The sequence below is a fragment of the Fistularia commersonii genome, chromosome 14 (assembly GCF_037954325.1).
Source record: "Fistularia commersonii isolate RoL2024-O1a breed Wild chromosome 14, RoL_Fcom_v1.0, whole genome shotgun sequence".
NCBI lineage: Eukaryota > Metazoa > Chordata > Actinopteri > Syngnathiformes > Fistulariidae > Fistularia > Fistularia commersonii.
Genome location: NC_141297.1, coordinates 3179181 through 3193591, shown reverse-complemented (window position 1 = coordinate 3193591; position 14411 = coordinate 3179181). Strand labels below are relative to the sequence as shown.

Below are 14411 nucleotides of genomic sequence, written 5' to 3'. Positions count from 1 at the left end.
AAAAAGAAAGTGCACATTTTTCAACATAGTGACGGCGGGCCGATCAAATAATTGCAAAAAAAATATAGATTATGGATTTGTTGTCGCGCGGTTCCACTTGCAAACCCCGTGTTTTTTTTAGGTCTTCAGGTTTTATTGGTCAAACGAAAAGGTGAATAAATACATGATATGATCAACATGAAAATAAATAACTAAAAAAAAAACTGACAGCTATTCTCGGGCAGATGGAGTCCCGCGTTATCAGCGCGGAATTCATATTTCAGTTTTAACCACATCTTTTATCTTTTTCGGCCGTTGCCCGGCGGATCTTCTTGTTCCAAAATAATCCCTCCCTTCAGACGCCGTCTCCCTCAGCATGTCTGATTCATCCGTTTATCTGCGGCGGTTTGCGCTTCCGAGCCAAAAGGTCACCGGTTGGATTCCTTCCCCACGTTCTCCGGATTCTCCTGCAGGAGGTTCGCCGGAGACCCCGAATCTTTTACACATAACGTGAATGGCTTATGTCTCCGTGACTCGTGCACGAGAGAGATCGGTCGCATGTTTCTGAATGAAAGGGTGAATCTGCGGCCTCGGGACGGATGGTCCGGGGTGATTCCCCCGCCTCTCGCCCCGACGACGGCCGGGAGACGATTGTAACGGATCGTTTTGGAGATGATAAATGAATGAATGGATGAACGCCTGCAACGGTCATAGAGAGATGTGACAATGGCGCCCCCTAGTGGCCAAACACGGTCATTACAACAACCCAACTCCAGATGCAAAGAACGAGAATCCTTGTGCCAAGGTGTTTGGTTTTTTTTGTTTGTTTTTTTTTGTTTGTGTTTGTTTGTTTTTTTTTTTTTTTTTTATGTTTATTTTCATTGAAATGTTTATTGAAACGCCTTTTTTCGCTCCCGGTGATAATAAGAAAAGGAGGCTCAGTGTAAAGCTCGCACGGCCGGTAGACCGGCTTCTTAAAAGTCTGGGAATACAACATTATCCTTCGGACCGCAGCTGATTCAGAATGAAAAAAAAAAAATGTAAAGAAAAAAGGAAAACAAAGCAGATGGTTTATGTAAAAATGAATATCATAGCAACACCACAGTGAAGGGAGGAGAAATGATCATATCCTTAAAAACTGGGGTGGACAGGAGAGCGGCAAATGGAGACAAAAACAAAATAAAAAGAACTGTTGCCATCTCACGGACGCGACAGGCACACACACACACACACACACGCTCACTCTCACACTTGCACACACGTACTGCAGAAGAGTCCAAACACACACAAACACAAACCCACAGATAAAATGCAGTGATTTGAAAAGAGTGAAAACCCTGGTAAAATCTAATGGTATCATACGTCCACGTCTGGTGTCTTGGAAAGAAAACAAAAAGGAAAACAAAATGAAAAGGAACTAAAATTTAAAAAAAAAAAAAGGAGATAAAATTCAGGTGAGTAATGAAAAGCATGCCCATCTTCACTGGTCTAACCCAACTTGAAACGACCACAAGCCCAGAGCGCCGCCCAGCGCCTTCGCGGCCTTCCCGCAGGCCTTCAGGGAGGGGGTGAGGGGTGAAAAAAAAAAAAAAAAAAAAAAAAACAACGTCCAGGTGTGAATGCGGAGCGGTTTGCGCGTGATGCTGCAGCAGGGAGGAGAGGAGGAGGGTGCAGGGGGGTCGGCGTCGCTGGCGGCGGTGGCGGCGGTGGCGGCGGCGGCGGCGGCGGCGGGGCCTCGTCCGTCACCGTTCGGAGAAAGCAGATTATAGGGCTTGCGTCTTGAGCTCGATGGGCTCGCCGCGGGTGTCCTGCTGGGTCTCGCTCTCCGGGGGCCGGCTGCCCTTCAGCGTGGCCAGGCGCTCGGAGAGGCCGCGCATGCGCGGGAACAGCATGAAGTCGTACAGGAGGGCGCCCATGGCGCCGCCTATTATCGGCCCGACCCAGTACACCTGCGGAGACACCGGGGGGTTTCAGACCAGGCGGGGTTTTACACACTCGCGGGCGCGTCACGGGACGAGCGGCTCCTACCCAGTGGTTGGCGAAGTTCCTGAAGAGCACGGCGGGGGCGAAGGATCTGGCGGGGTTCATGCCGGCGCCGGTGTAGTACATCTGAAACGCACAACGCCGGTTAGCTCCCGCCGCCGCGACACATTTCCGCCCGCCGTTTCCACCCACTCACCCCCATCAGGTGCCCGATGGTGACGGAGAAGCCGATGGAGAGGGCGGCCGAGCCCAGGCGTCCGTTCCTCCTCTCGTCGGTCACGGCGAAGATGCAAACCACCAGCTGCATGGTGAGGAAGACCTCCACGGTGGTGGCCATTCCCAAGCTGACGCCGGGTTGCAGCTGCGGACACAAAACGGGGAGGGGGTTGTGTTTACGGCGCCGTCCGAGAAAAAACGCGACCTTCCGCGACGCTTCTACTGACCGTGTTCATCGCCATGTTGCCCCTCATGTTGCCGGGGGTGACCCCGTAGAGCACGGCGGCGCCGGCCACCGCGCCCAGGCACTGGGCGGCGATGTAGAAGATGGCGCGGAAGAGAGACAGCTGCGAGCCGACCAGGTAGGCGAAGGTGACGGCCGGGTTAATGTGGCCGCCGCTGATGTGACCGATGGACTGGATGAGAGTGGCGGCCGCCAGCCCGAAGCACAAGGCCACGTGGAGGACGTGGTGAGGCCCGGTGGTCCAGCGCAGGGCGGCGCCCATGCCGAAGAACACGAAAAACATGGTCCCGAAGAACTCTGCGAAGACCGCCCGCCAAAAATTCATGGACCGGAACTCCCACATGGTGACTGGTGGCCGGAGGCCCGTCCGCCGGGTGGAGGGGATTTACGAAAAAAAGAAACAAAAAAAAAAAAAAGAAGAAGAGTAAACCGATGGAGGGGTGGGGGTGGGGGGGGGGGTTTGGAGGGGGAGGGGAGGGGAGGGGTCCTCTTCGGGCGAGCGAGAAAAACAAAAAAAATTAAAAACGATAAAAATCTGTCGACGGTTGAATCCACTGGAACGGTCGGAAGAGTCAACTCAGCTGCGTTCGCTCGCCACCTCTGTCCACCTGCCGCAAAGACATAGGTGTGTGTGTGTGTGTGTGTGTGTGTGTGTGCAGGAGCGACGGCAGCAGAGGAGGAGGAGGAGGAGGAGGAGGAGACCCCAGGTGTGTCAGCGGGAGGAGGAGGCGGGCATCGATGGACGTTTGGAGAGCAGAGACGGGGGGGAAGGGGGGCAGACGGAGCGTCCGGTAGACCTTTTAGCCTCTCTGACGGAGGGGAGAGGGTCAGACTGGGGCTTTATAACACCCCCCCAGGGGCCCCAGGTGACGCCATAATCCCCCTTTAGGGCCAAGGGGCGGAGGGGAGGGGGGGCGGGGGGTGAAAGCGGGGGGTTGCAGCGGCGGCGGCGGCGGCGGCGGCGGCGCTGGACATCCTAAATCAAACAAACCCCCCCCTCAGGTTTTAGCATGCATGCTAAAAGAGACGGCCTCCTCGAGGGTGCAGGAAGGCGGTTCTGCAGGAGGTGGAGGGGGAAGCGTCGGCGGGGAAGGGGGTGCAGGGTGCAAGAAAAGAACACACACACACACACACATGCACGTGCACGTGCGTTATACACACGCGTGTGATAATACAGTGGGGGGCCCCGGACGGACGGAAGTGGCCAAAGCTAACAGCGCTGAGCTGACCCGTGCACTGAAACGCCTGACCCTGTGAAACCATTGTCTGAGGGCGACGTATGGACGCGGTGGGGGGGGGGGGGCATGATGTCCAGAATGCAGGTGTGTGTGTGTGTGTGAGTGTGTGTGTGTGTGTGTGTGTGTGCAGGGGTCGGGACACCCCGGTTTGAACAAAAATTGCAAAACAGCGCTGAGCAAAGGGTAGGGAAGGGCGAGCTTGACCGGCAGTGACCCCCCCACACACACACACACACACACACACACACACCGTTAGGGCTCCTCCGGTGACGGGGGGGCCACCGACCATTATCCGAATGTTTCGTAGGAGGACGTTCGACCGAAGCCCTGAAGGTTCGGTGTTTGTGTGTGTGTGTGTGTGGGTAAGGCAGCGAGAGAGGGTGGGGGGGGGCACAGCGAGGTTACTGGGCAGCATACACACTCTGTGTGTGTGTGTGTGTGTGTGTGTGTGTTCGGGGTGATGAATACAAAACGCTGAGCTTGCCTTTTTAACTCCCTTTTATACATGTTAGAAAGAACACACACAATGCAAAATGCTGGCGGCACTGTGGCAGTTATAGCTATTGTGCACGTTGTGCGGGCGTGTAAATAGTTTATTGTAGATTACTGCGTGCATATTTTGCTGTGTGTGTGTGTGTGTGTGTGTGTATCACAATACCGCTCAGATTGCTAACATGTATAATTTGATCGATAACCTCGGGTTATTTGTTTCGATTTTTTTTTAACATACGTTTTATTGAATAACGCAAAATCCTGCTGGGTTTGCTAGCACCGCCGTGCAAATCATCTCAATCACACACACACACACACACACACACACACAGGGACTAAAAGATCTCACATTAGTGTGCGGTGACCTGTGTAACATTTTTTTACAATCTTAAGTCTCCCGGGTTATCGTTATGTAATAACACGGTTATTATTGTGTAATAACACAATTGCGGGTATTGTGTAATAACCATCATTTCAAGATTTGACACGGTACGGCTGATCGGTTATGAGGAAATATTTTGCAATTAAACAAAACTAAGGTTTTGGTTCTGCATAACAGAAATGTTGTCAAACAGGAAGCGTGGCTCTCACACACACACACGTCCAATACAAAGCTTGTTTTCACCAGGGTTTTTATTAGTTTTTTTGTTTGTCTTCCTCCACACACACACACCTCAGCCGCGAGAATCCATTTATTAGCGAGCAGCGGGCTAAGCGGCAGGACATGAGAGGGACGCGGCGCCGATGGAGGGCGTCGCTCGAGGGCCGAGGGCCTCTTTAGCATTTCAAAGCGGCGCCTCGGTTTTCAATGGAACCCCATTACGGATTCTATTGACGTCCGAATTTTTATTTTCCACATTATTCGTTGAAATGTGATCATTTTCATGATCATTACAGATATATTAACTTCAACCCAAAACTCACTTATACGGTACATTAAACTTTTGGATAATTGTAATAAATATTGAAATAGAATACAAAATGTACAGTAAATGAGTCAATAAAAAAACTGTCATGTAAATGTAAATAGAAATTATGTATGACAAAAACTTTTAAAGTTTTTAATAAATCATTTATAGGGTACTCATTATTGAAAATTGAATGATAAAGAATTTGCTGGCTATCTTTGTTTAGCAAAGGAGATCCCGTATTGTATTTATTTTCTTATGTTATTATTTTATAAATCATAAATATTTTATATATTTATTTTATAATTTTAGTTTAATTTTACTATATTTTTAATGGTTTTTTTTTCTTCATAGGCTATTTCATCACGGTAAAAAAAATCAAATAATGCAAAAAAATAAAAATAAAAATACGATAAATCGCGAGAACTGTATTCCAAAACAAAAAAATCAGCAAAGTAGGGAGGGTCTACCATACACAGTTATTACCGTGTAATTACTTACAAGTTACATACAATTACGTATACCGTCTTTGTAACGACTATTTTCGTGTTTATTTCTCACTTCATTTATTTATAAGTTAAATCTGTAACAATAATACACACATCAGCAGAGTACACACACAAAATTACACACCAGTACTACATGAATATCAAAACATCTTGCTCATGTGCACAAACACAGCTTGAACCTCGCAGATCGCCCGTGTGTGTGTGTGTGTGTGTGTGTGTGTGTGTGTGTGTGTCAGTTGCCCTCTGCTTTGTTGGCCTGCTTGGCCCTCATGGCGTTGTTCTGTGTGACGGTGGACAGCGACGAGCCCGTCATGCTGGTCGTCTCCACGATCTCGATGTCCTTGCAGGTCAGACACGCCACCAGCTTCTGGCGAGAAGCGCTCCGTGCGAAGAAGAACTCGTAGGAGGCGCCGGCGAGGACGGCGCCCAGCACCGGGCCGGTCCAGTACACCTGCCGTCGGGGGGGTTACAAAACATAAATAACACACAATAGCAGACGTTGTTATCGGAAAACCAACATATGTGAAGCCATAACGGTGTGACGGCTTTGTAGAAATTATATTTACGTGAAAACGTTTAATTCATGTTTGTTTTGGGGGTTCGGGTTTTTTTTTTTCTAAATACATTATTTAGTCTTAGTGAGTCAATGTCAGGGTCGTCATGTGATGTATTACTTTGAGACGATGTTTGAAATGGTTTTGGTGCCTCTTAAGAAAGATAAGATAAGACAAGACAAGTTAAGAAAAGAAACGACAAGCTAAGCTAATATAGAAAAAAAAAAAAGAAAAGCTAAGTTAAGATAAGGTTAGGCAAGATAAGTTAAGAAAAGAAACGACAAGCTAAGCTAACATAGAAAAAAAAAGAAAAGCTAAGTTAAGATAAGGTTAGCCAAGATAAGTTAAGAAAAGAAACGACAAGCTAAGCTAACATAGAAAAAAAAAGAAAAGCTAAGTTAAGATAAGGTTAGGTAAGATAAGTTAAGAAAAGAAACGACAAGCTAAGCTAACATAGAAAAAAAAGAAAAGCGAAGTTAAGATAAGGTTAGGCAAGATAAGTTAAGAAAAGAAACGACAAGCTAAGCTAACATAGAAAAAAAAAAAAGAAAAGCTAAGTTAAGATAAGGTTAGGCAAGATAAGTTAAGAAAAGAAGCGACAAGCTAAGCTAACATAGAAAAAAAAAAAGAAAAGCTAAGTTAAGATAAGGTTAGGTAAGATAAGTTAAGAAAAGAAACGACAAGCTAAGCTAACAGAAAAAAAAAAAAGAAAAGCTAAGTTAAGATAAGGTTAGGCAAGATAAGTTAAGAAAAGAAACGACAAGCTAAGCTAACATAGAAAAAAAAAGAAAAGCTAAGTTAAGATAAGGTTAGGTAAGATAAGTTAAGAAAAGAAACGACAAGCTAAGCTAACATAGAAAAAAAAAAAAGAAAAGTTAAGTTAAGATAAGGTTAGGCAAGATAAGTTAAGAAAAGAAACGACAAGCTAAGCTAACATAGAAAAAAAAAGAAAAGCTAAGTTAAGATAAGGTTAGGTAAGATAAGTTAAGAAAAGAAACGACAAGCTAAGCTAACATAGAAAAAAAAAGAAAAGCTAAGTTAAGATAAGGTTAGGTAAGATAAGTTAAGAAAAGAAACGACAAGCTAAGCTAACATAGAAAAAAAAAGAAAAGCTAAGTTAAGATAAGGTTAGCCAAGATAAGTTAAGAAAAGAAACGACAAGCTAAGCTAACATAGAAAAAAAAAGAAAAGCTAAGTTAAGATAAGGTTAGGTAAGATAAGTTAAGAAAAGAAACGACAAGCTAAGCTAACATAGAAAAAAAAGAAAAGCGAAGTTAAGATAAGGTTAGGCAAGATAAGTTAAGAAAAGAAACGACAAGCTAAGCTAACATAGAAAAAAAAAAAAGAAAAGCTAAGTTAAGATAAGGTTAGGCAAGATAAGTTAAGAAAAGAAGCGACAAGCTAAGCTAACATAGAAAAAAAAAAAGAAAAGCTAAGTTAAGATAAGGTTAGGTAAGATAAGTTAAGAAAAGAAACGACAAGCTAAGCTAACAGAAAAAAAAAAAAGAAAAGCTAAGTTAAGATAAGGTTAGGCAAGATAAGTTAAGAAAAGAAACGACAAGCTAAGCTAACATAGAAAAAAAAAGAAAAGCTAAGTTAAGATAAGGTTAGGTAAGATAAGTTAAGAAAAGAAACGACAAGCTAAGCTAACATAGAAAAAAAAAAAAGAAAAGTTAAGTTAAGATAAGGTTAGGCAAGATAAGTTAAGAAAAGAAACGACAAGCTAAGCTAACATAGAAAAAAAAAGAAAAGCTAAGTTAAGATAAGGTTAGGTAAGATAAGTTAAGAAAAGAAACGACAAGCTAAGCTAACATAGAAAAAAAAAGAAAAGCTAAGTTAAGATAAGGTTAGGTAAGATAAGTTAAGAAAAGAAACGACAAGCTAAGCTAACATAGAAAAAAAAAGAAAAGCTAAGTTAAGATAAGGTTAGGTAAGATAAGTTAAGAAAAGAAACGACAAGCTAAGCTAACATAGAAAAAAAAAGAAAAGCTAAGTTAAGATAAGGTTAGCCAAGATAAGTTAAGAAAAGAAACGACAAGCTAAGCTAACATAGAAAAAAAAAGAAAAGCTAAGTTAAGATAAGGTTAGGTAAGATAAGTTAAGAAAAGAAACGACAAGCTAAGCTAACATAGAAAAAAAAAAAAGAAAAGCTAAGTTAAGATAAGGTTAGGCAAGATAAGTTAAGAAAAGAAACGACAAGCTAAGCTAACACAGAAAAAAAAAAGAAAAGCTAAGTTAAGATGAGGTTAGGCAAGATAAGTTAAGTAAGTTAAGATGCATTAAGATAAGATGAGTTAAGGTGAGGTTAGGTAAGATAAGTTACATCAAGTTAAGATAAGATGATATAAGATAAGGTAAGGTAGGATAAATTAAGTTAAGATAAGGTATGGTAAGGTAAGATATGGTAAGTTAAGTTAAGTTAACATAAGGTCAGGTAATAAAGATAAGATAGGTTAAGATAAAATGAGATAAGATAATGTAAGGTAAGTTAAGATAAGGTAAGATACGATAAGAAAGATAAGTTAAAATAAGTTAACTTAAGGTAAGATAAGATATGATAAGTTAAATAAAGTTAAGATAAGAAAATAAGAATAAGAATATTTATCTCGAAGGAAATTGTTGTGCCAGTTTCAAGTAAAACATAACAATAATGAATAATAGTAGGAAATTGTATAAACAGTATTAAAAAAAAAGGGGGGGGATAAGAAATACAAATAAAACTATAAAGTGTCAAAGTCAAGGCTATAAAGTGTTTTAAGGTCTTAAGTACAAAGATTTTGAGATTCCCTGCGAAAACATAAGTTAAGAAAAAGTTAAGAAACATAAGTTAAGATAAGATAAATAACGGGGAAACTAATAGAAGCAATAAATATATGATTTTACTGTTTGTACCTCCACTCCTGATAGTAGAGCTAGAACTAGCACTAGAACTAGTACTAGTCCTACTACTAGTCCTAGTTCTCGTACAAGTAGTGATAAACTATTATGAATAAAGATAGTTTGTATTTTGTCTCCATCCTTCCCTCTTCCTCACCCAGTGATGTTCCCAGACGCCGGTGACGATGGCGGGGCCGAGGGCTCGCGCAGGGTTCATGCACGCGCCGGAGAAACGCGCCTAACACACACACACACACACACACACACACACACACACACACACACACATTGGGAAGCGTCAGGTTCTGCGATCCTGCTCGGGATCCCTTTCCGACACAAAAAGGTGTTCTCACGCCGATGAGCACGCCGGCGGTGTGAGCCAATCCCACGGCCAGGATCCCCGGCTCCGGGCTCTCCCTCCTCCGCTGCTCCTCCGCCGAGTACACGGTGAAGACCATCTGGAAGGTGCAGAGGACCTCCACGCCCAGAGCCTGGCCCGCGTTCAGGTCCAGGGGCACCTGGGTCACGAGAGGAAGGTCACGGTAAGGCGGCGGCGGCGGCAAAACGGCGAGGCGCGCCCGGGTCCCACCCTGTTGACGAAGCTGTCCGCCTCGGATCTGAAAGGCAGGGCCAAGTAGAGGGTCCCGGCTCCGAGGGCGGCCCCCAGGCTCTGCGCCGCCACGTAGACCAGCGTCCGCAGGGCGTCCTGCCTCCTGGTGGCCAGCAAGGCCAGGCTCACCGCCGGGTTCACCTGCGGGTCGGAACTGTGAAAAAAAAAAAAAAACGCCGCGCAGAATCGCGCCGGGCGACGGCGTTCGGGTACCTGCGCCCCGCTGATGTCCCCGAAGCAGAGTCCCAGGGCGGCGACCGCCGCGCCCAACGCCACCGCCGGCCGCAGGGGCCCGACGTGGGCCTCGCCCTGGCCCGGCGCCGAAGCGCCCAGCACGGCGCTCACCAGCACCAGCGTGCCGAGCAGCTCGGCCAGCGCGGCGCGCCACAGCCGGCGGCTGCGCAGCTCCTCGGGAGGGGAAGGACACGGACAGGAAGTAGGGCCGCGCTCGGCTCGCCGATTCATGGCCGAAAGCCGCCGGAGCTTACCTCGCGCCACGTCATGTCGCTCCTCAGCTCAGCCTCGGGTCTGCGGGCGCCGCCGCCGCCGCCGCCGCCTCCCTCATTAACCCGAGAGGTCCTCCGATGAGAGCAGCCTCCTCCCCTTCCCTCCCCCGCCCTCTCAGCAGACCCCGCCTCGCAGGATTCCCACCGACCTTGGAGAAACGCCGTCAAGTGATTGTGAGCCACTTCGGAGGGGGGGGGGGGGAGCGCGCAGGCTTACAAGCACTTTGTCACGTGTGTGTGTTTCTACATGAGAGGGTGAATAGTTTGCATGTTTCTATATCAAGCATGTATGACTGAGTGAATGATTGTGTCTCCATGACGTGAATGAATGAGTGAATCGTTGGGCGAATCCTTGCATGTCTCTATAAGCGGCCCTGTGATTGGTCCACGGTGAACCCACCCCGCCTCTCGTCCAATCACGGCGGGGATGACTGAATGAATGAATGTTTGCTGGAGGCACTGATTGTTGACAGATAAACAAGACGAACGGACAAAACGTCACCGCGGCAAAGTCCCTAAAAAGCCCGATCAGGAGTCCATCAGGGGGACGGCGCCGGTGAGACCTTCTGGAGATAAAGCCGGGCTGAGAAGGTTTGGACCTGGATGGATGTTCACATGGATGGTGAACATCTGGGTAGAAGGATGGAGACCAGAGAGGAGGGTTATGGATGGAAGGAAGGAGGACAGAAGGTTAGCTGGAGGTTTAAATGGAGGCAGATGATTGGCTGTGGTGCCTCCTGACACTCACACACCACCGTCTCCCCCTCGTGTGTGTGTGTGTGTGTGTGTGTGTGTTGTGTTATCTATTCAAGTGCCTTTTAATGATCCTCAACCATTGTTTCCACGGAGACGCGCTCGCCTCGCGGGGGGAGTGAAAGGGTGACCTGTCTCCTCTTATAATAACCCTTTCATCAGCTCGCCCTTTCACTCCCCGCTCGTGCACGGCTCATGCACGGCTCATGCACGGCTCGTGCACTGGCGTGGACCGAACCATCGGGAGCGATGGAGGGGGGCGGGAATCAAACCGATAACCTCCAGATTGGCGGGACGGACGCGAAACATGAAACAAATACATCCATTCATCCTCTCGGGAGTTTTGACTCGCTAACAGAAGCCGGACACGCTGGTCCTCCACCTCTTCTTCTTCTTCCTCCTCTTCTTCTTCTTCTTCCTCCTCTTCTTCTTCTTCTTCTTCTTCTTCTTCTTCTTCTTCTTCCTCCTCTTCTTCCTCATCACAGACGTCCGTAACACCAATTGTCTCGAGCACTCTCGTGTCTCCTCCTTCTCAAAATGTGACGCCCGCTCATCTCCCGCAAACTCCTTCCTCGGCTCCGCTCCCATCGCCATGGCGACCGACTCTTTCATGATGCGGTTGCCATGGCGCCCATTGTCGCCCGCCTGCATCCGCGCTCCCTTTTGATTTCCCAACTCTTTGATACCCCCGCCGCCCCCCCCAACCCGGCGGGCGGGTTCGGACCGGGGCCGACTCTTCCTTCTCCGGCGACCTCGGGAGGCGGGAGATGTTTGGAATCCTGAAGGGGCGGGGTGTGTGTGCGTGTGTGTGTGTGTGTGTCCGAGTCCAGAATGAACTGGTTGGAAGGGGGGGGTGATGGCGTGCCCCCCATTATGCGGTGGATTATCCCCCCCTCTCCACGGCAACTGTTAAACTCTTATCCCCCCTTTTGTGGGGCTAAGCCTGAATGTGTGGCGCAGGACGGGCGGGGGGCTCGCTGGAACCCGCTGGCGTGGGGACTTTTCCGCACACACACACACACACACACACACACACACACAGGCGCACACACACGCACACACGCACCACTTGGGAGTGCTGACACTGACACAATTCAAATCACGCATGCACACACACACACCTACATGCACACGTGCAGTACCCTGCGCACACACATGCACGCACACACACACACACACACACACACACACACACAAGCAAAGTGCCAGCTCAGGCATTTGAGCGAAGGGAGCCGCGCACAAAAGCGAAATGATACATGGTTTCTATTTTCTTTTTGCGCGCATCTCCACATGTGTGTGCACTCCCAGTGCGGGATATAAGTGTGTGTGTGTGTGTGTGTGTGTTACTAAAGTGCGAGGGCAGCTGGGAGTGACGGCCGGATGTTTCCCGGCGCCATGTGCCCCGGACAGGCCTCTCCATGAGCCGGAGGAGGGGGAGCAAGAACGTCTTCAGAAAATGCTCTTCTCTCATTGGTCCTCCAGCCTGTTTCACTTCCTGTTTTTAAAAGTTCCTCTCTAGAACCTCAGCGGTTCTCCGCATCGAGGCCCGGCAAGCTGTCCGGACAAACGAAATTTGCGATACTCGTCACGTAGGTCACTTTATATTGAAGTGTGTTTAGCCCAGATGTGGAGGATAATAAAAATAGAGTCGGCGCGTTAGCGGCGGTTAGCGCTTCTGCGCCGCAGCAGGAAGGTTCCTGGTTCACTTCCTTTCATTGCGGTTTCCTCCGGGTTCCTCCCGCCGTCCAGAAACATGCAGGAGGTTCATTGGAGGCCCTGATGAGTGAATGAGAGGGCGAATTGTTGTGTGTCTCTATATATAACGTGTGAATGAGTGAGTGAACTATGCAGTGTGTGTGTGTGTACGTTTGTGTATGTCTTTGTCAAAAAAAAAAAAAAAAAAAAACTCACTAACTGTTCTGTATATTTACTGTGCATCTTGTATTTGCAAGTGTTATTTGCAGTCCCTATGTCCTCTATTGTAAGTCGCTTTGGATAAAAGCGTCTGCCAAATGTAATGTAATGTAATGAGTGAACGGTTGCATGAAATGGAAACGGCATGTTTCTGGACTGTTTGTGGCCCTGCGATCGGTCCAATCACAGCCCTCCTCCAATAAAATAAACAGTGAAACAATGAACCGTCTTGGCCATTTCAGGGGGTTTTCTTTAGCTGATGCCGCATAATGTCATTTTCTCTTAAACTGATTTTGGTGAGGTGTTAAACTCAAGGTCCGCGGGCAAATTGTGGCCCGCCGTGTGTTTTTCTGCGACCCGCGAGAATGTCTTAAAAGGTCTAAATGTCTTAAAATAAATAAGTCAAAATCGTGCTTTGACCGTAAACTACATTTCCCACAATTCATGCCGCTCATGTTCCCCGCCATCAGATGGCATCAACGCCATTTCCAACAAGTGGAATTGAGAAATATAAATTATCCCGAGATGTCCCAGGAAGAGATGGGAAGGCGAATACATGTTTGTGCTTCAAGGAGAAAAATAACGGTATATCTTTTGTGTTATGAGTTAACAAGTACAATCTACGTCAGCATTTTGACACCAAACACGGAGCTAAGTATGCTAAAGTTAGCCTTCCAGAAAAACAACAAATTTTCCAAGAATGAAAAGAACCACCGTATTTCGTGTTTACATGTTTGACAAATCTGAAATTCTACATCTTAGCAGCTCACAATCGTTGGTTGTACTTATTCTGTGATTCCTCTCAATTGTGATAAAACTCTTTTGAATAAAGGTAATATCATAACTAGTGTTGGATGATATTTTTCTTTATTTACTTGGAAAGTTTGATCATCGATCGATGGATTAATTTGGGTTTCTTAACCAGATGATATGAAAGGATTTATGTAACAGAGCAACTTGTAAAAATTCTGTTCTCTCTACTTATCCTTGTTGTTGTTTAATTTGCTGTCTATTTATTTGTGGACGTCTTTAGCTATCTTTTAATTGTCTCTATTTATATTTATACCCATATTTATTGGTGCTGTAAGTGTTACGCTGCTGTGACCCGACTGGGATCAATAAAGTATATCTTAAACATATTCTTTTTTTTTTTGCATCAATGTAACATGTTGGATTTTAATGAGTTATTTAACATTAAGTTACATTTATTTTACATTAAGTTACATTTATACGGGCAACCATTATGCTGATGTTATTTTCAATCCCAATCAGGAAATAAGCAATAAAAACACCTCACGCTGAGGTTTTCACTCATTACTGCGCATTCGGTTACGGAGACGTAACTTTGTAACTTTGAATCAATGAACTCGTCTCAGTCGCGTCCCATCGTGCAAAGGAAAAAAAAAAAAAGTGAAAAAGGAAGTTGCTCTCTACTAGATGTGGTTTTTATTCAACTCACAGTACATTCTACAGATGCACACGTGTTACATCACCTTAATACAACAGAGTCTTGTAATACCTCCTCTTAAAAATGATGAATTGGTCCTAAAAATATAAAGGAACAAAATTTAAAGTCACAAAAACTGTACATTATTAAAAAAATCACCGAACACCACATTTGGTTTTCA

General features: G+C 46.1%; 2 protein-coding genes across 3 annotated transcripts; both read right to left on the bottom strand.

Moving 5' to 3' along the window:
• Positions 1–68: 68 nt before the first annotated feature.
• mipb (major intrinsic protein of lens fiber b) lies at positions 69–2859 on the bottom strand. Its single transcript, XM_086159339.1, has 4 exons — positions 2406–2859; positions 2159–2323; positions 2008–2088; positions 69–1928 (listed from the first exon to the last, which is right to left on the bottom strand). The coding sequence occupies exons 1-4, from the start codon at positions 2763–2765 to the stop codon at positions 1743–1745; spliced, it is 792 nt and encodes a 263-aa protein (XP_086015465.1). The 5' UTR covers positions 2766–2859; the 3' UTR covers positions 69–1742.
• Positions 2860–4140: 1281 nt separating this feature from the next.
• Positions 4141–10176, bottom strand: LOC147226898 (aquaporin AQPAe.a). Of its 2 annotated transcripts, XM_086159337.1 has the most exons (6): positions 10099–10176; positions 9824–10018; positions 9590–9751; positions 9354–9518; positions 9158–9238; positions 4141–6020 (listed from the first exon to the last, which is right to left on the bottom strand). In XM_086159337.1, the coding sequence occupies exons 1-6, from the start codon at positions 10111–10113 to the stop codon at positions 5802–5804; spliced, it is 837 nt and encodes a 278-aa protein (XP_086015463.1). In that variant the 5' UTR covers positions 10114–10176; the 3' UTR covers positions 4141–5801. The 2 variants fall into 2 exon arrangements, with proteins under 2 accessions (XP_086015463.1, XP_086015464.1); XM_086159338.1 differs by having other exon boundaries at positions 9824–10122.
• Between the last annotated feature and the right edge of the window lie 4235 nt (positions 10177–14411).